Here is a 27,190-nt window from a genome sequence, read left to right as displayed (position 1 = left end):
TTCCTCTCCTTCCCCAGAGGGAGGAGGGAAAGAGCCACGTTTTGGCCTGGGGCTGGGCAAGGGGAGCCCAGAGGACACCTCCCCTTCTCCACTCGGCCTCCTGGCTCCCGAACGCCAGGGGCTGGGGTGCCTGCAGGTGGTGGACTGTGTGCTGGCACCTCGGAGCCCAGAGGTTGGGGGCAGATGACGCATGGGGAACAGGTGAGAAAGGGGAAGTGGACACTGAATGCTTACTCACCCCTTCTCCCCTCCTGGGGTCAATGGATGTGGACAGCCTGGGGGTCTGGAGGAAGTGGCCCATAGGGAACACCTAGAAGCAGCACCCCTCTCCAGGCAGCTCACACTCTGGGAACTGGCCCAGGAGGCAGGCCTCCTGGTTGCCTCTGGGCCGGACTCCCCAGGGTGGGACTTCACACTGGCATGAAAGGTGAATCTTTACCCCTGCTGAGCTTCTCCAAGATTCCTCAGAGGTGAGGCCTCCGGACAGCCCTGGCATCTATCTCCTGACCCTTCACCCTCTAATGTCCACCTATGAGATCCAGTGCGGTGCCCACTCTCTCCCTGCTTGTCACCATCTGCCAGCAGAGAATGTGCTAGAAGGGCTTCTACCTTCTCAGCACCAGCCAGGGCTGGGGAAGGGATTGATTGCCTTGGGGACCAACATGAGGTGAGTGCCCATGAGCAAGAGGTAATGAGGGGGCGTGAGGAGTGACAGGCCGGAGGCAGAACAGGGAGGGGCTGGCCTGGAGGCAAGTGAGGGCATTGGTGGACCTGGCGAGTTGGGGACAAGGGTTTACCAGACAAGGATCCAGGCTTCCTGAGGGCTCTTCCTGCCTCAAGAGACCAGACTGGACTTTCCTGGCCGCTCTAGGCAGCCCGTGTCCCTAGAGTCTGGGCCAGAGCCCTGGTGGCCTCCCATAGTCCCAGGACATGCCATTAGTTACTTTTTGGGCCCAGACACTGTCCCTTCTTCCCTATCCCTGCCACTTGGGCACCTGTCCCACAGAGCTTGGGCCCCTACCTGTACGTTGCCTGGTTCCGAGCTGCACCATACACCCTGGTCTGAACTGTCCTATCCAGGGGCTGAGGCTTCTGTAGGCAGGAGCAGAGGAGGGAGCCCAGCCCTGCCAGGAGCCTGTCTTACCTGGTCAGCCTCTCTTGCCATGGTAACAGCCCTGCTGAGGCCTGGGAATTACCCAGGATGGGGGGTTTTAATTGCAGCCCACCATCCTGTTCTGTCCACTCCCAGCTCCCAACACCTCCCCAGCCCCAGGGCCTATCCACTGTACCCTATTTTTACATCAGACACAGGGAATGCAGCCCATCTTAGGCCTGGTCTGCCTTTGGTCAGTCTGTCCATCTCCTCCATGGTTCTGTGGCCGGCTGTCTCCGGGTTTGCCCTGGGTGGGGAGACTGAGGTGGAAGTCTTCTCCAGATGAGCACAGGCTATGGGCCTGCATCTCCACCCTGCCAGCAGGTAAGCTCTTGGAAGCACCTATGGAAACATTGGATCCCGAGAGCAACCCCTGATTTTCCTCAGCCTGGGTCTCTGTGGGTAAGTGTGGCAATGGCCGCAGAGTGGCTTAGGGAAGGTCAACTTCTGTGCTGGACTTCTTCCTCAGAGGACAGCCAGAGCAGACTCCTTCTTCAGAAGGAAGTGGCCATCTGGCCTCCTGTGACCTCTCTGTCCTCCCGGAAACTATGGGGGACTTGGTTGAAACTTGCCTTGCCAAGATCTGGGCTGGACCACGTGAGGCCCGAGGAAGGAAGATGGAGCCTGGAGGATGGGATGGGGCCTGCGTCAATCGGCTGAGAATGAAGACAGACCACTCCTGCCTCCCATCCAGCAGGCCCAGAAGGGCCGGAGCCCTGGGGTGGCCGGGCTGGTCTGGGCAGCAGGTGTGTTGTGGCTTGGTTACCTACTAGAAGTAAATAGCTTAATTTCCTTGTTTCCTCCCATTTACCAAGATTTGCTGGCATCCTCTGATTTACTTGGAGCATTTTGTTCTGTAACTGGAGAAGGAGAGGGACTGTCTGTTAGGAGTAGGTCCAAGAAGAGAAGGAGTAAGGAGGGAACAGGGCCCTTCTCCCTGGCCCCTTGGCCTGCCTCTGAGGCCAGGGATTAGAGGTTGTAGCCCCCAGCAGGACAAGCTCTTCGTAGAGAGGTGTTGGGAAACTAAGGTACAAGCAGTTATGCCTCAGGGCCCTGGGGACCTAGGACCCCTGTGTTGGGGAAGATGCTGCTCATCTGGCCCCTGGCAGCCCAAGGACTGGGGCTCTGGGGGCATCAGGAGTCACCCCTTGGCCTGGACATTAGCATCTCCACAAAGGCCAAAATCAGGGAGACATGACAGGGGGTGAGGGCACTCCTTCAAGTAGCCTCATGGCCTTTGGTAAGTTCTAGAGCAGAAGCAGACAAACATGACAGATGGCCAGCGGTGACTGCAGCTGACACCCTGGTCTGGGAGAAGCACAAATTCCCTTTGAGGGATTCACAGAGACCCTTTTAGGTGGGGCAGTAGGGTGACCTTTCAAGGGGCTTCAGCTGAGAACCTGACAGGGCAGGAAAGGACAAGAACAGGAATTTTGGGGTTTTGGCCAAAATGATGTGGTATTCTGAATCCAGGAGCTGGCAAGGCCTGGTGACTTCTGGGCCTGGTGACCCACAGGGATCTTATGGGGAAAATATGGGATCACATATTCCTGAGGGAACAGTTCAACACCTGCTCCCAGGCAAGGTGTTCAAATATTTGTTTTATTTTAACCACAGAGAAGTTTAGGTCCCTTGATTCATCCAGAAGAGGAATTTATCCAGAACAAGAATTCATCTAGAACAGGGCAGAATTGGGGGATAAGAGGTATGTATCAAACCTTTTCCTCAAAAAGCTGAAGACCCAGCTGAAGGCTCAACTCACTTCCTGTGTGGCCTTGGCTAAGTCATTTAACCTCTCTGGGCCTCAGTTTGCTCATCTATGAAATGAGGGAGTTGGTACAGCTCGCCTCTGAGGGCTCCTCCAACTCTTATCATTGATGGGCCTCCTCACCAGCACCCCTTTCACAGCATCTGTGGGGAAACTGAGGCTCCAGAGGACGGGTCCACTGCGCCTTGCCACCACTGCCCAGGCTTTTCAGGTTGGAACTTTCTCTACAGGTGCTGCAGGCTCTCAGGCCTGAAGTCTGGGAATAGTCAGGAGCCATTTTCCATGCACTCGCTGCCTTGTCAGCGTCCCCGTGAGACAGGGGAAATTCAGGATCACAGCGGCAGATCTTAAATCAAAGCCTGTGACATCAATCTCCTGGAACGGACTGAAGTAACCAGGTGGGTGGCACAGACTGCCACTGCATGGACAGCAAGAGATATTAAAAAGCTGAAATCTTGAGCCCCCAAACCCCTTAACCAATTTCCCCAAACCCCAGGGACCTGCATGCTGAGGGGAGAACTCATTTTAGAGTTCCCCAGGGGGATCTGGGGGCTTTATTTGAGAAAACCCCTATGCCTGGGGGCTTCGGAAGGCCCTAACCCCTGCCATTGCCCTCCCCAGACCACTTGACCTGCTGTTCCTCCCTGCGGGCACCCCCACCAGAGTCGGGCTGGCAGTGGTGGGGCCGCTAAGTGGTTAGTGGGTAGAGCCAGACTGCTCGCTCAAATCCTGGCTCCATTGCTCACCAGCTCTGCAAACCTGGGCAAGCTGCTTCACCTGATTGGCTCTGTTTCCCTCATCTATAAAATGAGAATGATAATAACTCCCTCATAGGGTTGTTCTGAGGATGAAACAGAATAATACACACAAAGCAAATAGTACAGCGCCTGGCACAGGGTAAGACCTCTAACATTAGCCATTAATGTTAATCTTCCTATATTATTCCACAAATGAGCTCCATCCAGCTAGCTGCTGCTGCTTCTCACAGGCTCTCCTGCTCTTTTGCCTTTTTACACCCTACCCATCCCTCAAGCCTCAGTTTAATTGCCTCTTCCTCCAGGAAGCCCTCCCTGAATGACCCGCCGAGGCTACATCTTCCTCTGACTTCCAAGGCTACGTATTTTGTACTCAGTCACATTTGCAGCAGCTGCTTTTTGCTGCTTCATTGGGATCCAAATTCCCTGAGCAAAGGCCGATATTCTCCTTCCTCTCTTCCCCTGTAGCATTTGCCACAGTGCAGTGCACACAGTAGGTGCTCACGAAACACTCCCGCTTGTCAACTGGGAGATTCCAGAAAATGAAACAGAATCCCGGTGTTCCTGAGACCAGCTCTTTTGTCTATTTTTAGAGTTTAACTATTCTTCAAAAAAAAATTCCAAATTTCACTCCGTCTTTACACTACAACCCCACCAATCTTTTCATGTCAGCCAGATGTACATTTCCCTCCTCTCCACCTGAAATACACTAGAATTTGAAAAATGAGGTGTTGGATCTGAGAGGGCGAGATAGAGAAGGTGCTCTCTAAACGCTGGCTATTCTTGTCAGGCTGAAGACTTGGGGAGGGATTAGCTCTGGGTGAAAGAAGGTTCTGATGGCTCAGCTCTGGGCTATGAGAGGTTGGTTTTCTACAGAGGGACAAACGGGATTTTGAAACATGAAGCTCTTGCTTCTGGAAGGTCAGCACTCTTGTTAGGCATCCCAGGGCACTGCCACTCCTCGGGGGCACGCGGGGAAACAGATCCGGTCACCTTGAGTTCGGGATTGAGGACTGGCGCTACCATCCCGCCTGTGGTGGGTGGAAGGCGGGCAGGGCTGAGGCCAGGCTGCTGCGGCTGCAGCAGGAAAACACACTGGTAGATGAGTTTGGATCACACTGGCTCACACTGGCTTGATGGGGATCCACTGCCAGGCTTGTGGCCAGCGGTGGTGGGGGAGTTTCTAATTACGAATTTGCAATTGTGACCAAGATAAATGACTGTTTGGTTTGCTGGGACCCTGGGGGCAGGGGCTTTCATACCATGTGGTTCTGTGTGGAGAGAGAGTCTTAGTGATCCAAATCCTGAGTGCCCCAGAGAAGCATAGAGGCCACGTCCTCCTCTGGGTGAGTGAGCGAATGTTCATTCCTGGCTGCCCTGAACACCAAGCAGTCAATAACAGTAACAGCACTGTGCAATTATCAAGCACTTACCACGTGCCAGACACTGTGCTGAGTGCTTTGCATACATTTTACCATCTAGTGTTTTACAGCAGCCCCATGAGGTGAGGGCCGGTATCTCCATCTTCTGGAGGAGGAAAGTGAGGTGCAAAGAGGCTGCATCATTCATGCAAATACATGGCAGATTGTGCCCCAAGAGCTCCTGTGCCACACTCTGCAACACTGTCTGCGGTTGGGTGGTGGCCTTCAGTCTTGGGTGAGGAGGCTTCCGCAGGGTGCCTGAAGTTCTCAAGTCATCCGTGGCTCTCTGGCCCCTGTCTGGCTATGACTGGAAATCAGAGATTCAGAGATGGGTGGAGATGGAAGCTGACTGCCTTTCCTGGCCTGAGAAGATAATTGCTTGGTCAGAGCTGAGGAGCGACAGGGGATCAGCCAGTGCAACCACGTCCCCTTCTCCAGATGAGGCTTCGGTGGTGGCGAGCCCCAGCTCAGACGCAGTGGCAGAGCTGCGCTCCCCTGCTGTCCCCTCCAGCCCAGGGGCCACTAATCTCATATATTCTCTGCCTGTTTACCCTGCTTCTCCTACACTTCACTCTGAGAGGCCAGGGGTCCGTTTGTCTTGTCACCGAGTCCCTGGTGCCCATGCAGGCCTGGCCTGCGGGAGATGCTCAGTCAATATTTGTGCAAAGAATGAGAGGCTGAGGTGCTCAGCCTGCGGGCTCCGGGCTCTGTGGGCAGGTCTCCCTACGTAAGGGCAGCAGTGACTCCAGGTTTCCACCTAGGAGTGCCAAGGGCTGGTAGGAAGGGGCTGGGCGGGGGTGGGGTGGGGCATTGGCCTGGAAGAGGTTCTGCCAACAAATCCACCTTAATGCCCGCCCCCCCCCCCAAACCACCCCCTTGACCCTGCCCAAGAGGTACAAATGGAACAGGGGCAAATGATTCATCTACACAGCTGAGAAGTAAAGGGGGTTGAGGGGGGTGGGCTAGGGGTGTGTGTTGAGGTATTGGCACCAAAAGATGGTTGGCTCCAGTTCTGGGTTTTGGAGTTCCCCACCCCCCCAACCCCGTTGCGCTGGCTGGGGAAGGGGTAGAGGACAGTCGGCCCGGGGCTAGTCTGGGGCTCCAGCCGAACTTCTGGACGGGGAGGGGCACTCAGGCAGAAGGCCCTCTGAGAGCGCCCCCGGGGGGCAGGGCGGGGGGGAGAGGGTACGGAAAGAGGTGCCAACGGGTAGCCTGCGCCCTGGCTCACCGGTCTCCTAAAACCCGGGGTGTGGGTGTGGCTCCCCCGGGTTTGGGTGGGTTGGCACAGGAACCGGCCTGTGGAGGGGGTGTCGCTAGCGCTGGCGGCTCGGGCAGAGCGGGCAGCGGGAGCCGGCAGGGCGGCGCGGGGAGCCGGAGGGCGCGCGGTGGAGGGGTGGGGAAGAGCAGGGGGCGGGTGGCAGCCGAGGGGCGGGCGGCTTTGGGGGGTGGAGCCCGGACCGCAGCGCCTGCCGCTCGCTCGGCGCTGTAGCCGCCGCCGCCGCCGCTGCTCAGGACTCGGGACGCAGGGCGGGCGGCCGGGCGGGCGCTCGGCGAGGCTCAGGCGCTTGCGGCTGCTGCTCTCCTCCGGCGCCCCGGGCTGCGGCGCTCCGGGTCCCGGCCCACGGCCCGGCGCCCCTGGGGCCCTCGCGTTCCCGTCCGTGGTCCCGCGCCCTGCCCCGGAGAACGCTCTCAGCTGGCCCAGCCGTCCCGGGCTCGCGCCCCCGGGCCATGAAGAGGGGCCCGTGAGGGGCGCGTGGAGGCGGTGGAAGAGGAGGGAGGAGGGAGGCCGAGGAGGAGGGCGCGGGGGGCGGAGGATGCCGCCGCCGCCGCCGCCGCCACCGCCGCCCGCCGGCCCCCCGCGAGCCTGACTCCAGACCCGAGGATGGAGCCGGCGCGGGGCGCTGCAGCGGCTCCCGGTGCGCCCCCGACCAGGTACCGGCCGGGCCCGGCGGGCCCCGGGGCGGGCGGGCGCGGACACTGGCCGCAGCAGCCGGGAGGGGCGCGGGCGCGGTGGGAGACGCCCCTCCGCTCGGGGACGGTCGCTAAGGGCGGTGCGGGGCGGGGGGAGGACAGCAGCTTGTCGGGCGCAGGAAAGGGCTTCCCGGGCTGGCGGTGGGTGAGCGCCGCGCTCACCCTAGCCCTCCCCGCCCCCATTTGGGGAGGGCAGCAAACTTGAGACGCGCGGCGGCCCCGGGGTGCCCGCTCCCCTTCGCTGTGAAGCGCACTCGGGGGCTGCCCGAGGCTCATCGTCCCACAGCCTGCCAGGCTCTGGGCTGCTGAGAAGCCGGGAAACCCTGAGGTCCCCACGCCTGCACCAACTTTCCAAACCAGGGTTGCACGCGGAGACAGGGGCAGCCTCCTGCTTCCTGCCCCCCGCCCCTGCCCCGCACCGGCACCGACCACTCTGCGCTGAACTGGCCGCGGGGGGGGGGGGGCGGGGCAGGGGCTGCTGGAAGGTGCAGAACCCCCGCGGAACCACCCTCCTGCTCTTTCCTGGGTAGGACCCGGAGAGCAGCGCCTCCCGCGCTCTGGGAACCCAGAGCGGCCTTGGCCGGGAAGCTAGGGGTTAAAAGGTAAGACCTAATGGTCGTCCTAGGGTGACACCTTGGCCAGATCTTGGATACCACAGGGAGGCTTCTAAGAAAGGCCACTGGGGAGTCCAAGTGCCAGAGGATGGGCTTAGACCTTTGACAGAGAGGTGGGGGCAGGAGGTGGGGAGGTGGATGTCCAGTCAGGGACAGACATTGAGCCCAGCATCTTCCCGAGGGCCTATAGGGGCTGGAGGCAGAGGGGACCTGGGATTGGGGGCAGGAGGTAGGCACCCTGGCTGGGAGGCCAAAGGAGCTGTAGGTATAAGAGGCAAGCAGGTGGGGGCCGAGGTACCAGCAGGTACCTGCTTCAGGGGTTCCTCAACCCCTGGAGGTGGGGTTGGCTGTCTCAGGCAGAGAGACCTTACCTGGGCAGGCAGTACCGAGGCTCCAGTCCTCGGCTGCTGGGGACACTTAACAGGCATCACCATGACCCTGTTTCTTTTTCTAAGTGCTCTCACCGTCATGACTCACACATCGGATTCACCAGGGAGGTATCAAGCCTCCAACCTATTCTCTTCCCCTCCCTCCTGGGTTTTCAGGGAGCTACTGGGGAAAGGAGGGGGTGGATTTGCCCTGGGCCCTTAGCCCCCTGAGAGAGGGCAGGAGCCTGGCATTGCAAACTTTGATTTTCCTGCTGCTGTCCTGATCAGGGCAGGTGAGCGGCCTAGGCCAGGCCAGGGTGGGAGGGCAAGTGAGAGAAAGTCTCTTCTAATGATCCCCCCAACCCTGCTGAGGCTTTGAAATCATAGCGCCGCCTCCCTCCTGGCACAAACAATTAATGCCGACCTCCTCACCTTAAAGCAGAAACACATTTCCCCCCTAAAATCCAAATTTCCCTCTTTGCTGAGTATTGCAATGTTTTTGGCCAGAGGTTTGCTCTTCTACATCTGAAGTCAAGCTCCTCTTGCAGACAAGCTTCCCTCCTCCCTGGCCCTGAAGTCCCGCCATTAGAAGGGATGTAGAGCCCCCTTACCTCCCTGTTCCCCGCCCACAGGGCCCTACTTCCAGAGGAGGAGTGGTGCCGATGGTGCTGATGTAGGGGTATGTGTGTACCGGCTGCACACACACGGAGGAGGTGTACATCTGTGCTCCAGAGTCTGCAGGGGGGCCCCAGATGCCATGCTCTCACTGCGGGGGGGCAGGCTTGTGCCCCACCCCCAGTTCCCCTTGCCCACATTCCTGTTTCTCCCCCTTGCCCACTGTGGGTCTCTCTTTACTTTTCCAACTCACTCTGCATTGGTGTGGGGAGAGAGCATTTGATATTCATAATCTGGTTCAGAGAAGGTCCCGAAGCCCTGAGTCACTGTATGGTTTCTATGGAAACAGACTTGTTCAGAGGACTCGGTGTAGCGCGGCCAGCGCTGGTGGGGGAGAAGGGAAACATATAGTAAAATCAGGCTCCACAAGTGTGGCAGGAGTTGGACCAACTCCCTTCAAGGGGGGCAGGGAGAGGCTGGGCAAGGCTCTGGGGTCCTTACAGGAGGGGCTGCCTCTCCCCACCCACTGGGGTTACGCCCCTCCACCCCAGGAGCTGCTCAGCTCCCTCTGTGGCTCTTGGCAGGTTGCTGCTTCTCCCATGGGCTTTCTGACTAGGTGCCAAGGCTTATGGCTGCCACCGTATGCCTCAGTCTCCTCCTCTGTGAAATGGGGAAAATAAGAGCACTTTACCTACCTCATAGGGTTGTTGGGAAGGTCAAATGCGTTAATATGAGGAAGACACTCAGAACGTAGCCATAGTAAGTGTTCAGTAAGTGTCATTATTATTAATTCAGGGTGTTGGAAGGAACTCCCCTGGCAGTGCATTCACCTGGATCCATCCTCTGTGTTTGGCAGGTGGTCTTGACATCTGGCAGGGCTGGCCTCCTGCTTTGGAAGAGCCTCCCCAGCAGTGCCGGTACACCCCCAGCTGGGAACCAGCCATCCATTTCTTCCTCCCACGGAGCACTTATTTAGGTTGCTGAGGGCTTGAGCACCACGCTAGGGAGTCCTGGCTCCCGTTCAGACCCCACCTGTCTAGGAGCTTTGTGGGAACAAATCCTCCAAGTCCAAACAGATGGGCAGCTTCCCGCCTCAGCCCCCTAGAAATTGGGCCAGAGGTAGAGGGGCAGGAGAGGTCCAGGCTCTGAGGACAGAGAGAGGGGACTGAAATGGGGCAACTTTCCCTGATCCTGGAGGGGCCGGTTCACCTGGCTGGAGAAGCATCTCCCGATGATCCACCAAAGAGGGGTCAAGAACTCTCCAGAAAGATAACAGACGCTGGCCTCCTCATCTCCGCAGGTTAGAACCTCTGTTGCTGAAGTGTTCCCAACGTACCCTACAAGTCTGGACTGGCTCGGGGCTCCAGCCTGAGGCACCAGCTGATGTGCTACTGCCCAGCAGGCTGGGAGAGGGGCCTGCCCACTTCTGCTTACCCCAGCAGCGCCTTGCCTCGGCAGCAGCTGCGCGTGGCCTGAGGGCATTCTGAGCTCCTGTGATGGCCCAGCCAGTCTCCCTCACCGGCCCTTCTTTCAGTTGCTGCCCTCCCCTCCCTGGCCTGCAGACAGCCCCTCCTCCTCTCCGTGTCACCATTCCCCCCCTCCCCTCCCATAAGGTGGGCTTCAGCTCCAAGCTCCCTAAAGGAGCTTGTCCTTCCTTCTATTTTACAGATGGGAAAACTGAGGTTCTTGGGGTTTGTGTGTTAAAGCCATCACCCAAGCTAGCTGTGGTTGCTCCCAGCTCCACCCCAGCCCTGGGGATGCCCATCCCTCTTCCCTGGCTCTCCAGGTAGCCCCAGATGCTGCCCAGAACCTTCCCTACCCTCCTCCATGCTGACAGTTTCCTGCCAAGGTTCTTCCCCCAAGTCTCTCTGGACCGCTTTGCCATCCTCATTGGTGTTCACAACACCTTCTAATTTAATATCCTCTGCAAATTTCATTAACGGACTGTTTACTCCCTCTCTCAGGATCATTAATGAAGATGTTAGATAAGATCTGACCCAGCGCTGGGTCTTGGCAGCCCTGCCCCCTCTCCCAGACTCTGTCCCTCAGCCCCTTACCCCTGGGTTTGCCTCCGCCACCCAGGACCCTTGGGACCTGCCCCCTCTTGCTTTCAGCCCCATGACAAGTGCTTAGGGCCAAGTCTGTTTGAATTAATTTTGTAAGATTGCTTGAGGCGCTGTATCAAATGCTTTGCTAAAAATCAAGATATATTACCCTGCCTGCATTTCCTTCATCTACCAGTCTTGTAGTTCTATCAAGAAAGCTATCAAGTTTGTCAGGCATGATTTGTTCTTTATAAAGCCCCACGGTGCCGCGTGGGGCACACAGTTCCCGCGTTTTCTAAATGTTTAGAGATTCCCTCTTTGTGTTTGCTCCTTGATTAGAGTTGCAAGGCTGTGGGCTGGGAATTGTCTGGAATGCTCATCTCTTCCTCTGGGATGGGGAACAGAGCACAGCCCTCCCCTTCTCCCGGTCTCTGCTTGAGGGAGTGAGTAGTTTAGCACCCACTGAGTCCCTGCCATGTTCTGGGGGCCCCAAGCTGTGCACTGGGGGTGGGGGTGTGCAGGGGCCCTGGTGCCCTCCCTCAGGGATTCTGTAAGCAGATGAAGACGACAGACAAGTCTGATGCTGACATTCCGAAGGTATCACTGAGTGAGTACCTCGTACCATGCACTGAGAGCGTTACCATAACGCTAAGAGCATTATGTTTCAGATCTCAGTTAAGACCCTCACCTCCCCTGGGAGGTGGGCATGATCTCCCCTCCCCAGGGGCCTGCTAAGGTCTTGGGAGGGTAAGGCTGCCCTGGATCTAAGGTCTGGGTGTCACCCTCTGCTGTGTTGCTCCTAACCACTTAAGTGCACCTTACAGGGTGTACAGCGTCAGGAGAGTAACTGGAGTGGTTCAGACCAAGGGTTTTAGCGGGTCAGAGAGGGAAGGAAGGGAAGCCTTTAGGGAACGCCTTGGACAGGGGAGGACTTCGCTGCATATGCACCTCACGCACCGCACCCCGTGGCCCGCATCCAGTTCCCTACCCCGCCACTTCTCAGCTGTGGGAACAAGTTGCGTAACCTCTGTGAGCCTCGGTCCCTCACCGGTGAGATGGGCCCTCCATGAGCAGCTGCCATTATGTCTTCTGGAGGTCCCTGTTGACGTAGGGGCAGGGATACTCATCCGATTGTCACGTTACCAGTGAGGGGCTCTCCCTAACGCTTCTCATCCAGGAGACAGAGGACTGACAGATTGAACTGTCTGGCATCCTTGGGACCAGCTGCAGGCTGGTGGTAAGTTCTGGGCTTAGGGACCAGGGGGGACCTCTGGGCCTTGAGCCCAAACCCTTTGCCCCATTCCAGACCACTTTAGGCAAGGTGGTAATGAAGACACCATTGGTGTCCTCTTGGCTGCATAGGATTTGGGCATTCCTGGCCATGAAGCCACCCACTCCCCCCTCTACTTGCCTGGCCAGACCTGCAGCCCGGGAGTGGGGAGCAGAGTGTGTTTTGGTTGCTGCCCATCATGTGGGACGCAGCACCAGGCTGGTCCACACCCATCATCTCTTCTAATCTTTGCGATGATCTCCCCTTTGTCATTCAGCTGGGGAGGTAGAACCCCCTGGGAAGTGGTGAGAAGGTACCCACGCGCACGCATGTGGTGTGCTGGGAACCAGGCAGGAAGGGCCATAGGCAGCCCGCATCCCTCCAGCTGACACCGCAGGGGTCTGGTCCTTGGAGACGGTCACTAGGTTGGATGAGCCCACGTCTGGGTTTGGGTGAACGCTGAGGTCAGGTTTGGCACCAGTGTGTGTGGGGACCCTGGTGGCCACCTTGGCCTTGGCACTCCCTGCCCCTCCCCTCTAGTCTTCTGGTGCTGGGTGCCAATCTTGCTCTTGGGTGTGGCCTGGGGGCTTAAGCTTTGTGGTTAGGGCTGGGGCTTGGGGGTCCTCGGAGCCGAGCTTGAATCCTGGCCCGACCACGGACTGGCTGTGCGCACTTGGACAAGTTCCCTCACTTGCCCCAGCCTTGTGCTCCTCATCTGTGAAAGACGGCAGTGGTACCTGCGGCAAGAACCCACTCGATGGGAGCCAGGACCGTGATCATATCTGGGTATCCGCTCCTGCAGCCCCTCCATCCGGTGTAATAGCCCCCGGGCTCAGGTGAGCCTCCCCCCGCGCCCAGCCCTCCCTCCCTCGTCCCCAGGGGCCAGCTGGGCCTTAGGCAGGTGGCCCGAGACTGGAGACTCCAGGATCCAGGGACAGATGGCCCCCCGCCCAGCTCCTCCAGCAGCAGCTGCCCGTGCTTTAGCTCCTGTTGGCGGTTTCCCATCCTTGAAGCTGGGAGGAGGGGCTGAAGCCCCAGTATCCAGGGGGTGGGGCCTGGGTACTCGACTCAGGCTGTGGCTGCTGCGGAGGGGAGGGGGGACAGGAAACCGGGGCCTTTCCGCCCAGTGTCGGTGCAGAAGGGTCCCGCCTACCACAGGCGGTAGGCCGGGCTGTGGTAGGATCAGCCTGAGACAGGGAACCGGGCCCTTCTGACTCACTGCTCCCCGGTGGGGAGTCGGGCACGCTGGAGCCTTGTGCCAGGAGGTCGGTCCCTCTCCCCGCTGCTGGGGAAAACTTCTCTCAGGTCGGACCGGACCCGCTGACCCGCTGGGCCCAGGGCAGGGCAGTAGGTAGTCTCTGCAGCCCGAACAACAAGGGTCTCCAACCACACAGATGGTGGGAGCTTCGTGGAGGAAGCTGTGGCACTGTTTTAATTCCCTGAACGTTTCCAGGCCACTGTAGCCTGTTCGTAGGTGAGAGTAGTCCCTAAAAATCATGCCCAGGGTTCTTACTTAATGAGTCCTGCTCTGTGCCCAGCCCTGTGCTAAGCTTCGTCAGCTTTCTGTCTCACAGCCCAAATACTCGAAAGATTCTGTGATCGTCTTTCCCATTTCATAGATAAGGACAACTGAGACCTATTGAGGTTAGGTGCCCTGCACAAGGTCTCATAGCTGTAATGCATCAGCAGTGGGAGTCAACCCGGGCCTGGCTGGCCCTGCAGCCAGGGTGCCCAACCAGCACCCAGCCTGCTGCTTTGCATGCCTGTGGGTAACTTCTCAAGGAGGCTTGAGATAACATGCATGTCTCCAGGGTCCTCACGTGTGGACGCTGGAGACACCAGAGCTCGTAAGAGGCAGCCAGGCAGCTCTGCTGATGGTGAAAAGTTGGTGGACGGTCACTCTCTGGATGCTTGTCTTTGGAACCACGATTGTAAGAACTTGCCCTCATTGGAGGTGCCCGAAGGATGTTCTGGTTCTGTGGGGTCTGTGGATAAGCCACAGGGCCCAGGGGCTATAGAGATTGTACACGAAACCCATGTTCGTGTTGGTGCAGATTCTGGGGAGAAGGACTATAGACCTCGCAGTGTTTCAGATTGAGGGGGCACGACTCCAAAGAGAAAGAAGCACTGGGGCCTCCAATAACCCCTTGGCTGACCCAGACCACAGAGGCTGAGTTTGGACCCCATCAGATCGCCTCCCCTGGAAGGTTGCAGTGGCTGAACTATATGTAGGCATACTGCTCGCCTTGAAGGTTGATTCAGGACACAGCCCTGCGAAGCTTCTCCTTGGACTTATTAGGTGTGAGGTCTACCTGCTCAGGGCTCTCTAGGAGACCCTTAAGAAGAAATCTTGTGCTGGATTCAGTAGCAGTAATAGCTGGGTATCTCTTGAGCAGGTGCTTTAATCTTCATCTCACGGATCCTATGAAACATGTAAGTGAAATATTTCCTTTTTCCCACTGGCAGCCAGGTAGCTCTGACCTGTCTGTGTCGCCCAGAAGTGTCTTGGCTGTTGTACACTACCTGGCTCCTAGTTCTTTCAGACTTTCGTACCACTGTTTTCCCCTTGCCTCATTTTCATCACCCCATTTTCCTTAGGAAGAAAAAACCTTGCCGTTTTATGTGTTTTAGCCTTAACTAAACAAACATTTATGGTGGATGGATGCTGGCTACGGCAGACGCAGGGATTAAGCATTTCCTTTCTGCAGTCTCCATCTCAGAGGCCTGTTTGCCAACTCCCCCCCCCACCCCGCCCCCGTCCAGTTCCCTCTGCCCCTTGCTCCAGTTCCTGGGACCCCAGAGCCTTGGGGCCCCTCCATACTGGCTCCCAAGTCTGGTGAGAAATAACAATGTTCAGGTTTCTTCCTCTGCTTTTCCTGTCTCCCCAGGGCTTCACAAAAGGAGGAGAAAAGTGGACAGGGAGAAAAAACAGAGAGGGGAGTCATTTCCCCAACTCAGGCCTTAGCTGCTCCCCAAAGCCCCAGGCCCCCTTTTGAGGTCTCGCCCTTTTTCAGCTGCTGCCTTGTCTCAGCAGCCCCAGGTGACTGCTGTCCCCCACCTGAGCAGACCAAGCCCAGTTCTGGCGGAAAGGTGGTGAATTCAACCCTGGTGCCTTGGAAATGGGGGGAGGAGAGAGCTGGCCGGCAGTGCCCTGGGGACGGAATCGGGGGGCACAGTGAGACGCCAGTGCTGAGTTTCAGTGCCCCACTCTGTCGTCAGTTGCCCCTCCAGTTCTTGCGTGGGGTAGCTTCACTCTGTCCCCCAAGGTTAATAAACTCAAACTGAATCAACACACTCAGTATAAACTGTGCCTTCCTCCCACCCGTCTCCTAGCTCCTCCCACTGGGCAGCTACAGTTAACTGGTTCAGTGCAAGTTCTTGTGGTTGTTCATGCATAAATTCAAATCTATAGATATATATTCACACACATCCCCTTTCTAAAAATGAGAAATGGTGGCACACTATTGCCCATGTCTTTTTTGGCCCTAGATTTTTTACTTGATAATATATTTTGGGTGATGTTTCCACATCAGTGCTTACACATCTGTGGAGCCTTCTCGGATAGAATCAGTTGAAAAGAAAACCCTAGGGTCGGGGAGAATGCTAATAATGAAGGGGTTAAGCCTCTAGGGAAGAGAAGGGATGCCCACATGTGAGTTTTAGGAGGTTTAAGAACCTTCTAATTGTGTGTATAAAATTGTGGGCACAAAGGATCTTCCTGGGAAGAGGGATTGTGTCTCTCCAAGGGGGGTCCGTGGCCCAGAAAAGACAAAGACCCACAGCACTGTGTTGCATGGGATTTAATAGAGCAGGTGACAGGGGCTAGCTCTGCAGAGGGCAGAGGCCCTTGGTCCTTGGGCCTCACTGGGGCAGCCACGGATCAGACTGAGGCAGGGGCAGAGCTGCCAGCCCTGGTATATTCTTGGAAGGTGACTGGAGCCTTCCCACTTCCGAAGGAGGGTCCCCCAGACTGCAGCGAGGGTGGCCCTGACTCTGAGGATGGAGTATGGGGCCTTCCTTGGATCAGAAAACTCCAGTGGCCAGACCTGGGAAGCCCTTAGAGTCATTGCATCTATGGAAAAACTGAGGCGCAAAGAGGCCAGGCGGGTGAGTCCAGGGTCACCCAGCCAGGGAAATGCAGAGCCTGTGGGCTGCCCCTGCCTGTGACATTCAGTTTAGGGTTCCTTCCCCTGCCAGAGAGGAATGAGACTAGGAAGCAGAGGCCCTCCAGATGATGTGAGGCTGCCTGTTGCTGCTTGCCTCTTGGTGTGTGGGTGAGGGAGAGGGGGTGCACGGAGCGGAGCCCGTAGCTCGGGTGGCGTGTCATCCTCACACCTCATGCCACCTGCAACATCACCTCCCGCTGCCTGCATCCTCACATTAGGCTGCAGCCAACCAGCCAGGACTTCTGAACACAGCCAAGACGCAGCGCTAAGCGGCTGCACTACAGGACGTGGCCACTAGAGGGAAGTAGGAAAGCCACTGCGGTGGCTCCGCAGGAGAAAGCTCCCAGGCTGGGAGAGGAGCCGAGGGAAGAAGGGGTTTTGGGCAGAGGCCCGCCTGGCAGAGGTCTGGGCACAGCGGTCAGGGAGAGTGATGATGTGTTCTGAGGGGCTTCCCTGAGACAAAAAGCAAACAAGACATTTAATGATGATAACAGTAACTTACATTTGTTGAGTGCCTACTCCGTGCCAGGCACTGTATTAACTAATAAGTCCTTACAACAGCCTTGTTAAGATTGTCCCTGCTTCTCAGGTGAGAAAACAAAGGTCCAGGGAGATTGAGAAATCTGGCCGTCAACGGGGCTGGTGCCAGAGCCAATGTCCCAAGCACAAGGCTGTGCCATATTATATGCCTGTTCATATAACCACTGCTATGGTTATACCTATGGTTATACCTGGTTTACGGGTGGGGAGACTGAGGCTCAGAGACAACTGGTGAGTCACCCAGGTCCATGCACCTGCTAAGTGACAGATCCAGGTGGGTATGGTTTCATGGCTTGAGCTCTTAGTTCTGAATTACAGTTCTCCCGGGAAGAGGTGTTTTCCACTCCCATCCTGTGCCCTGCTTTGAAGGTGGCTGATACTAAGCTTTCTTTTGGGAGTGGGTGACTTCTGTAACAGAAGTTACAGATTCTTGGCCCCCGTGTCTAAGGCTTGCCTGGATTTTGACTAACCAGAGGTGTAGGGAGGCCATGCCAGAGGCTGCTAGAAGCCCAGAGAGGGGCTCTGGGGCTCACAGTCTGGCTTAGAGGTTGAGGGCCTTGAGGAGTCCTTTGCAGTGGCCAAAGCTCCCCTGGGAACAAAGGGCCTGGCCTCAGGGCCTCTGGTTTCCAGGGCAGATGCCTCCAGCATACCAAGGACGCTTGGCCAGCCGTGGTCCCGGCTCTGCCAGGCTGGCAGGAGAGCAGGGGCAGTTCTAGGAGGGCCAGACTTCCTCCATCTTCCCGTTCCCATGCCCTCGCTTTGCCCTCCTGGGGCGGGGAGAGGAGGATGGCTTGTGTCTGGGCCTTCAAACACATTCCCCTCCTGTGTGTCCAGGCTGTACCTAGTGAATCTGAGTCCTACTTTTTTAGGGATTTATAACATTGCAATGATGCTTTAGTTACTTCTGATTTATTGACAAAGACAGCAGGTTCCAGGCCTGGCCTTACGTTTCTTTGGGTGGCGGTAGGGAGGGGAATTGGGGGGAAGAAACTTAAATGGTCTCCTCCCTGAAAGATGCTCCTCTTTAAAGAAAACCTTGGGTGCATTGTTTTTGGAACTGGAATCCTAGAGTTAAGTGGAGTCTCTTTAAGACTTCTGTTTCCTGTCTTGGTGGGGACCAAAGGGTGTTGAACGTAGTTGAAGAGGGAGTGGGTCAGGGAGGAGGATTCGAGCATGGACTCTAGAGCATACCGCCTGAGCTGGTATCCTGGCTCTACCTCTTACTAAGGGTATGAGCTTGGGGAAGTTATCTAACCTTGCAGAACCTCAGTCTGCTTATCTGTAAAACGGGACTATGACCTCATAAGATTAGTGAGGGCTAGATGAACTGATGCCTGGGAAGGGAGCATATGCCTGGGAGAAACATCTCGAATGCCCAGTAAGTGCTTGCTTTCCTTTGTGTTATTTTACCCGTAGTGCCCAGAACAGTGCCTGGCTCATACTAGGTAACTAACATGCTTGTGAATAAATACAAAGGAAATACAGCGGAACGAAACAGCATTGCAACTAAAGAATGGACCCCTAAATAACTTAAAAATATTACTTTGCATGAATATTGGTGGCTTTCCCTCCCTGTTCTCTAAAGGTGTTCACATTTGTCTTAGGGCACTTGGAAAGGGTGGGCCTGCACTTTGCAGGGGAGTCACATGTAATGCAGAGAAGCTGTTCTCTCTGGGTACCGATGGAGACAACATCTTCTGCTGTCGTGGGGTGAGGCAGGGTGGGATGGGATGTGGTCAGAGCTGTGGTGTTTCTCTGATTACATTGGAGTTTCTCTAGAATTTAGACTGTGCTTTCCCCTATTTACTGCCACCTGGTGACATGGTACTGCTTCCTCTAGGTACCAAGTGGAGTTTCATACTTAAAACAGGACTCCTAGGCCCCAGAGCCTCAGCCGGCCCACTGCCATCTCACTCCAGCTTCTGTGCCCTTCCTCAAGCTTCAGCATGTTTCTTCCCCACTATGCTGGTGTGAAAGGGCCACAGCACTGGCCTAAGAGTCTGTCCCAGAGGGATTCGAGTCTCTGCTACTTCTTAGTTGCTTATCATGCCCATTGGCTTAGTCTTTGAGTCTTAATTTCATCATCTGAACAATGGGAGTGAGGATGCTGACCTTCCAGAGGGGGCTGTAAGGACTAACATGATGTGGCGAGTTGGGTGAGTGAGCCGAGCCAGGCAGCACTGCAGGTTTGGGAAATGAGGACCTGCTCGCCCTGCCCTCAAGGGAGTCGTTCCATACAGGGGATGTGGGAAGAATATTCACAAGGCACAGGAGTTCACCCCAACAGCCACGAGCCAGTAGATCGACCAGACCAGACAGCAAAGGGAAGAAACATGCTCTAAGTCTCAGAAACCGTCTGAATGTCCCCTTCTAATGTCCGGTCCCTCTCATGCTGATTCACAAACAAATGGGGGGCATTAATTGAATGCATGTTTGAAGGCCAAGTACAGGTAACCTGGAGGAACAGTAAGTCAAATCTCCTCAGAAGGAAGGAGAGTGGGCTCTGGGGAACCTGCTAGATGGGGGTAAGCCAAGCGTGTGAGTTCAGGCAGGTTTCTCCACCTCTCTGTGCCTCAGCTTTCTCTCCTGTGAAATGGAGCCAATACTGGCTTCCATGTAAAGTTCTTGCAGGGAATTGATGAGCTAGGGTGGGGAAACCGCTTAGCACTTAGGAAATACTCAGTAGACACTAACAAAAATAATGTTGCCGTCTTGGTGTTTTAACTTAGGATCCGTGAAGAGCATCCAGATCCCGGATGCTCCCTGGTCCACTTTTGCTTTGAGTTTCAGGTAGCCGTTCTCCTCTCTCCGTGTGGTTAGAAGAGGAACCTCACTTCCTGGCTGTCCCCTCCTCGCGGGCCTCAGCGTGTGGGTGGTCTCGACTGAGCCACCGCTTCCGCCTGGAGATCTGGGGTGAGCAACCCTGTCCTTGCTGACTTCCGCTAACCCCCCTCTTGGGGAATCACTGAACAAGTTGAATTGCAAAGGGTCAGGATGCTCTGCTGATTTTAACTGCAGAACCAATCTGGACTGTGTCCCGGCCCCATTTGCTGGGACAACTTTGCCTCTGACCGTTCCGTTCTTGGGCACTAGCCGCTGGGTCTGGTTGAGTCAGTCTGGTCACCAGAGCTGAACTGAGCTCGCCAGGCCTGGGGATGTTAGCGGCCAGTGGATTTCTTTGCAGCTCCCTCTGGTGGTAGCTGGGAGGGGTGCCTCCACGGGGTGGTTGTCCAAGTGGGGCACCAACGCTCAGCCAGCTGGGCGGGCAGGCTTGCCAGCTCCCTGCCCACTGGGGCGTGGTGCGAACACAGGGACTGAGACTTGCTAGGAGGATATGGGTAGGGGGTGGAAGAGGTGGGTGAAGGGGGTGGGAGGCAGCCCAGGCCTCAGAGGGCTGGATCCAGGGGATCAGAGATGGCACTGGCTTATTTGGAGCCCTGAGTCAGTGATAAATCTGGGAGAGCAAGCAGGGCCTTTGTTGCCCAGCCCTGGAGAGCTGTCTGTGGGGCGCAGGACACAGGAGAGAAGGGGTCGGGAGGGAGGAGCTTGGAGCCCCCCTTCAGCACCCCTGCCTTCCCTGTCTCCTTGCAGTCTTCTGGCCACAGGGCTGCTGCACAGGCAGTGGCTGCCGCCGGGGCCTGGGGACCTGGTGGCTGCGGACTGCCCAGCTCAGAACAGCCCCTGTTTGGTGAGTAGTGGAGTCCTCTCTGCCTCGCCTTCCCCAGGGCTGGTCACCGAGCTAGCCCATCTCGGGGGCGGCTTTCAGATGCCCAGGTTAGCTCCTCACCCTCGCTCTCCCTGCCCTCCCCATCCCCCATGCTTTCTCAGTTCCTTGAGATGCCCCTTCTGTACCACCCCTTCCTCTTCTCACTGCCCTGCCTGGGTTCTCTGGGGCCACTGTTGGATCACAGTGGGGTCCCTGCGCTTACCCTGTGGGCGGAAGGGGGTGAGGGCCTAAAGATGGAGGCCCTTGAGGACTGGCTGGGGGAGGGGGGCTGGAGGAACCAGTTCACTCTGCTGACAGTAGGGTCATCTGCCCCATGGCCTGGACCCCTCCCTCAGTGGCCGGGAGCAAATCCTGGAGGGCGCTGGGGCCCAGGAACGGAGGCTTCTCTGCAGCCCCTGGACCCTGTGTCTGCTCTGGGCCAGCTGGCTCTCAGGGACTCCGTGAGCCCCAGGAGTCCTCTTCCGGAACAAGCTGGTCACCTGCATCTGTAAATTTGGGGGGCGGGGGGGAGGGCATGACACAGTTGTGCACCTTTCCCGGCCCAGTAGGCATGGGATGCTAGCAGCCCACCAACTCACGGAGTGCAGGGGTCCTTTCTGCATGAGGACTTGGGTCGGGGGGAGGCATCTGACATGGACTCTTCTTCCTCTTGGGGGTGGGCAGGGGATGGAGGAAAGATGACGCCCTGGGGAACTGGGTGCCAGCTCGTGGGGGTGGAAGAAGATGCAGGTGGGCCCAGGAGATGCCAGCAGGGGTGACAGGCAGTGACAGGGGAATGGCTTGAGGTGGGAACTGGTCATTCCCCAGTGTGGGAGTTGGGAGCGTTAGGGTCTTGCCCAGTCAGGCCCTACTAAGGAACTCAGTTCATGATGGGAGGCCCCGCAGCCTTCTGTAGGGTAAACCCCAGGGTATGGGAGTCAGTCCCTAATAGCTGCCAGGAGTTTCCAGAGAATGGTAAAGTCTAGTGCAGGAGCCATTTAGGCCTCAGATGCATGTGTGAGCACTGGGGCAGGGAGCTGGAGCCCTTCCCCAGGCAGGCTGGAGACCACCTTCTCCAAGGGAGCAAGCCAGTGCCCCTGGCCTTGGGAGGCACCCAAGCCTGGCTGCTGCTCCCTGACGGCTGCCCGCCTTTGCCCACAGACCTCACATGGTGGAGAAGCAGCCCCATGAAGGTGCCCAGCCATGCAATGTTCCTGGAAGGCCGTCCTCCTCCTTGCCCTGGCCTCCATCGCCATCCAGTACACGGCCATTCGCACCTTCACCGCCAAGTCCTTCCACACCTGCCCGGGTCTGGCGGAGGCGGGGCTGGCCGAGCGGCTGTGCGAAGAGAGCCCCACCTTCGCCTATAACCTCTCCCGCAAGACTCACGTCCTCATCCTGGCCACCACGCGCAGCGGCTCCTCCTTCGTGGGCCAGCTCTTCAACCAGCACCTGGACGTCTTCTACCTGTTTGAGCCCCTCTACCACGTCCAGAACACGCTGATCCCCCGCCTCACCCAGGGCAAGAGCCCCGCGGATCGGCGGGTCATGCTGGGAGCCAGCCGTGACCTCCTGAGGAGCCTCTACGACTGTGACCTCTACTTCCTGGAGAACTACATCAAGCCGCCGCCCGTCAACCACACCACCGACAGGATCTTCCGCCGCGGGGCCAGCAGGGTACTGTGCTCTCGCCCCGTGTGCGAGCCTCCGGGCTCCGCGGACCTGGTGCTGGAGGAGGGGGACTGCGTGCGCAAGTGCGGCCTGCTGAACCTGACGGTGGCCGCCGAGGCCTGTCGGGAGCGCAGCCACGTGGCCATTAAGACGGTGCGGGTGCCCGAGGTTAACGACTTGCGGGCCCTGGTTGAAGACCCCCGGTTAAACCTCAAGGTCATCCAGCTGGTCCGAGACCCACGTGGCATTCTGGCTTCCCGCAGCGAGACCTTCCGCGACACGTACCGGCTCTGGCGGCTCTGGTACGGCACCGGGAGGAAGCCCTACAACCTGGACGTGACGCAGCTGACCACGGTGTGCGAGGACTTCTCCAACTCCGTGTCCACCGGCCTCATGCGGCCCCCGTGGCTCAAGGGCAAGTACATGCTGGTGCGCTATGAGGACCTGGCCAGGAACCCCATGAAGAAGACCGAGGAGATCTACGGCTTCCTGGGCATCCCCTTGGACAGCCACGTGGCGCGCTGGATCCAGAACAACACGCGGGGAGACCCCACCCTGGGCAAGCACAAATACGGCACCGTGCGAAACTCGGCGGCCACGGCCGAGAAGTGGCGCTTCCGCCTCTCCTACGACATCGTGGCCTTTGCCCAGAACGCGTGTCAGCGGGTGCTGGCGCAGCTGGGCTACAAGATGGCCAACTCGGAGGAGGAGCTCAAGAACCCCTCCATCAGCCTGGTGGAGGAGCGGGACTTCCGCCCTTTCTCGTGACCAGGGCTCTGTGGGTGGGGGCGAGGGGGACACGGTGTCGGTTTTGATAAAATGGACCGTTTTGAACTGTTGCCTTATTTCCCCCTCCCTCTCACACCCCGTCTTTGTGTCCTCCCTGCCCCCTGTCCAGACCCCGCTTCCTCTGCCTCTCTTCGTCTCTGAAATTTGCACTAAGTCTTGGACAGGAATCTCCGGGGCAGAGGGGGCCTGAAGTGGGGTCCAGCCCCAGCCCCACCCCGTTCAGACACAAGGATGTGTGTCTCTGGTAGATGGTGACAATGTTTACAAGCACCGCACTTACACATTCACATATGCGCGCACACACACGGGCACCTGAGAGGAGAGACACCCCAAACCACGCAACTTCTGAAGCTTCTCCAATGGACGAGTGGCGAGGGTATGGTAGTTTCTGCACTGTCTTACTTCTACGAGGTAAGGAGTTAAAAACAAAAAGGCCACCTCTCTCTAATTTATGAATGGCGTTTATCCCTCCCCGTCCTGCTTCTGCCCCCCAATGCCCACTGCCCCTCCCTCCCTTGGAGCAGAGAAACTGCCCCCTCCTGCCCGCCCTTGCCTGTCAGGTGAGCAGGTTTTTACTGTGAGGTGAATGTGGACCTTGTTCATTTTTTCCAGTCTGTGGCAATGCTGTTCGTCTGTCTGAGTCTTGTGACTGCCCCTGGACTAGTGATGGCTGATAAATGTTATGGTTTTCTGATTGATCTTGGGGTCCATCTGTGATATTTCTTTGTGCCAAAAAGAAAAAAAAAAAAGAGTGGTTCGGTTTGCTAAATGAACATTGAAATGCTTTATCTGTGTTTTCTGTAAATAAAAGAGTGCAATAATGTCTGACTGTGATTATGGGACATTCTGAACGGGCAAAGGCAGAAGTCGGTGGGGTCTAGGTGTTTCTGGCTTTGGGGAGGAGAGAGAAGGAGATGGAGGTGGGGATTCAATGACCAGTTGCTGGCTTTCAGAATTCATGTCACCCTCATCACCCTCAACACTGAGTTCACGGTTTCATTTCCCTCCGGTCAGTTGAGACCAGGCACCTTCTAGCCAGGCGTGATGTTCAAAATATTTAACCAGTGGTATGGCTTGCCGAATCAGTGTCTGGAGATCCTGATGAGGTCCTGGTGACCCTTTCCTGTGCCAGATGTTACCTCTATTAATTGCTGGGTCTGTGGAAAGGATAGCCAGGTGGGGGAGGGATATTCAAGGGGTGTGTTGGCTCAGGCCAGTGGCTGCTTATCAGTGGTCTGGAAGTATTTCAGGATTTTAACAAGTAGTGCAGGTGTACTGGTGTCCACACTGGTGGAACATCAGCTGTGCTTACTTCCTTTCCCATCCTTGGCAGTCTAGCAGCTTCCCCAGCTCTTTTTCCAAGAAAACAGCTGGTCCCTGGGGTGGAGTTCACCGCTTTGTTGTCCTGGGACAGAGCGAGTGCCTGGGATTAGGTAACCCCAGTGGTCTTGGGTTTCTCAAGCTTGGAAGAGCCGTTTTACCAGGTCACCCAGGGCAGTTCAGCCTTCAAAGGATTTATTTATGATAACCAAGCCCGCATGACAGAGAATCAGAAACCAGAGTGCTGGCCTGCTTTTAGGGTGAAGACCCAACGCTCTGAGTGCTCTTGGAGGCCCTGCATGTCCTGACTCCTGCCCAACTCTAGTTTCACCCGCACCATGCTCCCCTTCACGTTCACTCTCTGGTCTTCCTACTTTCTTTTAATTCCTTGAACCCTCTGACGTTACAGTCCCCAGTTTGTTCACCTCTCCCCATAACCACACCCTTGGGTAGTGCCCTCCCTCCTACACTGATTTGGGCTCAGCCGTGTGCCTTGCTTTAGCCAATGGGACAATAGTCAGAGTGATGGGTACAGCAGCATGAAAAGTACCTGAGCTTTGGAGCTTGTCCCTTTTTGCTGCCTTTTGGAAGCCTTTAACTGCCTTGTGAAGGAAACCCAGGGTAGCTTGCTGGAGAAGGACAGACCATGAGGTGAAGAACCAAAGAGCCCCAGCCAATGGCCAGCCAGTTCCTCACTGACTTGGCAACTAACGCAGATGCATGAGTAAGCCCCAGCCAAGATCAGTGCCACAATCTGGCCTAGACTGTTGGAACTGCTTTGCTGAACCCAGCCAAATTTCTGACCTACAAAACTGTGGGTTAAAAAAAAGTGGTTGTTGTTTTAAGCCACTAAATTTTGGAGTGACTTGTTATGCAGCAGAAGCTAGCCAATGCACATGGCACTCTAGCTCGTTTCAGGGTCTTTGCCTAGATCATTCCTCATGCCTGGATTACTCCTATTCCCCTCTTAATCTAATTAATGTCTGCTCATCCTTTGGATCTTAGCTTCATTATCAACACTTCCTTGGTTTTATCAGATTAGTTCAGTTATCCTGATCATAGGCCCCTATATATCCTGATTATAGGCCCTTATGGCACCATGTACATCTCTTTGATAGTGTTTACCACAGTTATAATCACAGTTTTAATTACAGGACCTGGCACACAGTAGTATCCAATAAACATTGGTTGCATGAATAAAAGGAGGGATAAAACAGGTGCTTCCCACCTGATAAAAGAACTTGCTTGTCCTGGGCCTTCACTAGGGGGTGGGCTCTTAGGGGTCTGAATGAGACCTGAGGCAGGTAATGCCCTCCCAGCCTGTTTCTCACAAGTGATGGGGGGTTGAGCTGGGTTTTGTTCCAAGAATCCACATCACCCCCACCGTAGTCAATAATTCTTTCTAACTCCACACACCAACATTGGCTTTCCTATTTCTTCGCATCGGTGCCATCACCCACTTTGCCACTTGTTACAATTTCCAAGGTTAATGCTCAGAAGGAGAATAACAGTGAACAAACACATGTACAGAATTTTACAGTTTACAAAGCACTCTTCCCCCTCCTATTAGTCACACCTCTCCAGCGGCTGTTTCCTGCTGACACAGAGGCACCTTTTTCTAGCCAGGAAATGGTGGTCAGAGCACCACGTAGGCAGGGCTGGCCCCGCCCCCACCTCATCTGTGTGTAGCGCCTTGATGCCTTAGATCCTAAGGAGCAACTTCCTGGTCTTGTCCACACACTCAGGGTTCCTCTCACCCCATGGCTCTAAGGGCCATGTCCTGTCAATTCTTTTCATCACGGCCTTCCTCTGTTTGTGTGTTCCCACCTGCTCACCCTAGTTTCTTTCCTTGCCGCAGCAGAGACTCTGGCCTCCTGACCCCACTTCCCTGGGACCCTGCAGAGCTCGCTGGGCGCCACTTCCCATCACTCCAAAGGGTATTGTCCAGAACAGACCTGCCATTCCCTACTCATCCCCTCCCTGGGGAAGAATTTCTCCCAGCTGGAATGCCTTTCCTCACTGGAAAGGAAAAGATGTAATGAAGCCCCTTCACAGACCCACTGAGAAAACACATAGGCTTCTGTTTCCTGAGGGCTGAAAAACAGGTTGGAATCAAGTCCTCATGGGCAAATAGCCAAGGTTTGGATGCACCAGAGGGTGTAGCTGCAGCCATGGGCTGAGTGGTTATTGGGGTGGGCTTTGTGTGTGTATGTGTGTGTGCGTGTGTGTGTGCACACACGCAGCTGGGAGACTAATGCCCAAACTGAGGATCTGGCTGGCCTGGGGGCCTGCAGCCTGCCTGCCCAGGGCACACACGGGGCAATTACCCAGGCTTCACAGAGCCCCTAAACCTTCACCAAAACCTCCAATCTGCCTACCCTGGCTCTCTCTAGTTGCACTTTTTCCTTCTGGGAGTTGTCACCTGCTGATGACTTGATTTAATTACAGTAAGTCTTATTCATCTTGGGAACCATTGTGATAAAATGCGTAGTTCTAGGTTCCAGTCCCATCTTTGTCACTACTTGATGTGTGACCTAGGGCACATCACTTAATTTTTCTGAGCCTCCATGTTCTTATCTGTACAGAGGTAATTATTATAATACCTGCCTCAGAGGGCTACTCTGAAGATTGCATAAGGTAATGCACTTAAGTGCAGAGCACCGTGCTTGGTGTATAGGGAGTGCTCGGTAAATGCTAGCCATTGTCATCATCATCATCATCAACATCATCATCACCATCATCATCATCACCATCATCATTTTACCCATGGTTCTTAGCAGGATGCCTGGAATATGCTCAGCGAATATTTGTTGAATGAATACATTTTTTTGTGAGCTCTTTTTTGTGAATTGCTATTGATGCACAAAATTACACCTGAACAAAATGGCACAGCTGTCAATGAAGTACCCTTATCAGCCAAGGCCTAGAACCAAAGGCTAACTAGGGAGAGACAAGTAGGGGACAGCCAGAAATGCCCACAGAATGGCTGCTAAGCATAAGGACAAGCTGGCCTACCCA

The 27,190-nt window shown here is 56.1% G+C and overlaps 1 protein-coding gene across 5 annotated transcripts; it reads left to right on the top strand.

Annotated features, from left to right (window-relative positions):
- The first annotated feature begins 6,613 nt into the window (after window positions 1–6,613).
- CHST1 (carbohydrate sulfotransferase 1) lies at window positions 6,614–23,673 on the top strand. Of its 5 annotated transcripts, none has more exons than XM_082409626.1 (4): window positions 6,614–7,029; window positions 19,477–19,599; window positions 20,278–20,374; window positions 21,554–23,673. In XM_082409626.1, the coding sequence occupies exon 4, from the start codon at window positions 21,596–21,598 to the stop codon at window positions 22,829–22,831; it is 1,236 nt and encodes a 411-aa protein (XP_082265752.1). In that variant the 5' UTR covers window positions 6,614–7,029; window positions 19,477–19,599; window positions 20,278–20,374; window positions 21,554–21,595; the 3' UTR covers window positions 22,832–23,673. The 5 variants fall into 5 exon arrangements, with proteins under 5 accessions (XP_082265752.1, XP_082265753.1, XP_082265754.1 ...); XM_082409627.1 differs by having other exon boundaries at window positions 19,471–19,599; XM_082409628.1 differs by lacking the exon at window positions 6,614–7,029 and adding an exon at window positions 7,245–7,670.
- The last annotated feature ends 3,517 nt before the right edge of the window (window positions 23,674–27,190 follow it).

The sequence above is a fragment of the Balaenoptera physalus genome, assembly GCF_965194825.1.
Source record: "Balaenoptera physalus genome assembly, chromosome: 10".
Lineage (NCBI taxonomy): Eukaryota > Metazoa > Chordata > Mammalia > Artiodactyla > Balaenopteridae > Balaenoptera > Balaenoptera physalus.
Note: the sequence above shows the minus strand (reverse complement) of the source record. Positions and strands in the feature narration are given on the sequence as shown.

What these genes read in the sequence shown, in the direction of transcription:
- CHST1 (XM_082409626.1), top strand. Translation starts at nt 21,596, where the DNA reads ATGCAATGTTCCTGGAAGGCCGTCCTCCTCCTTGCCCTGGCCTCCATC.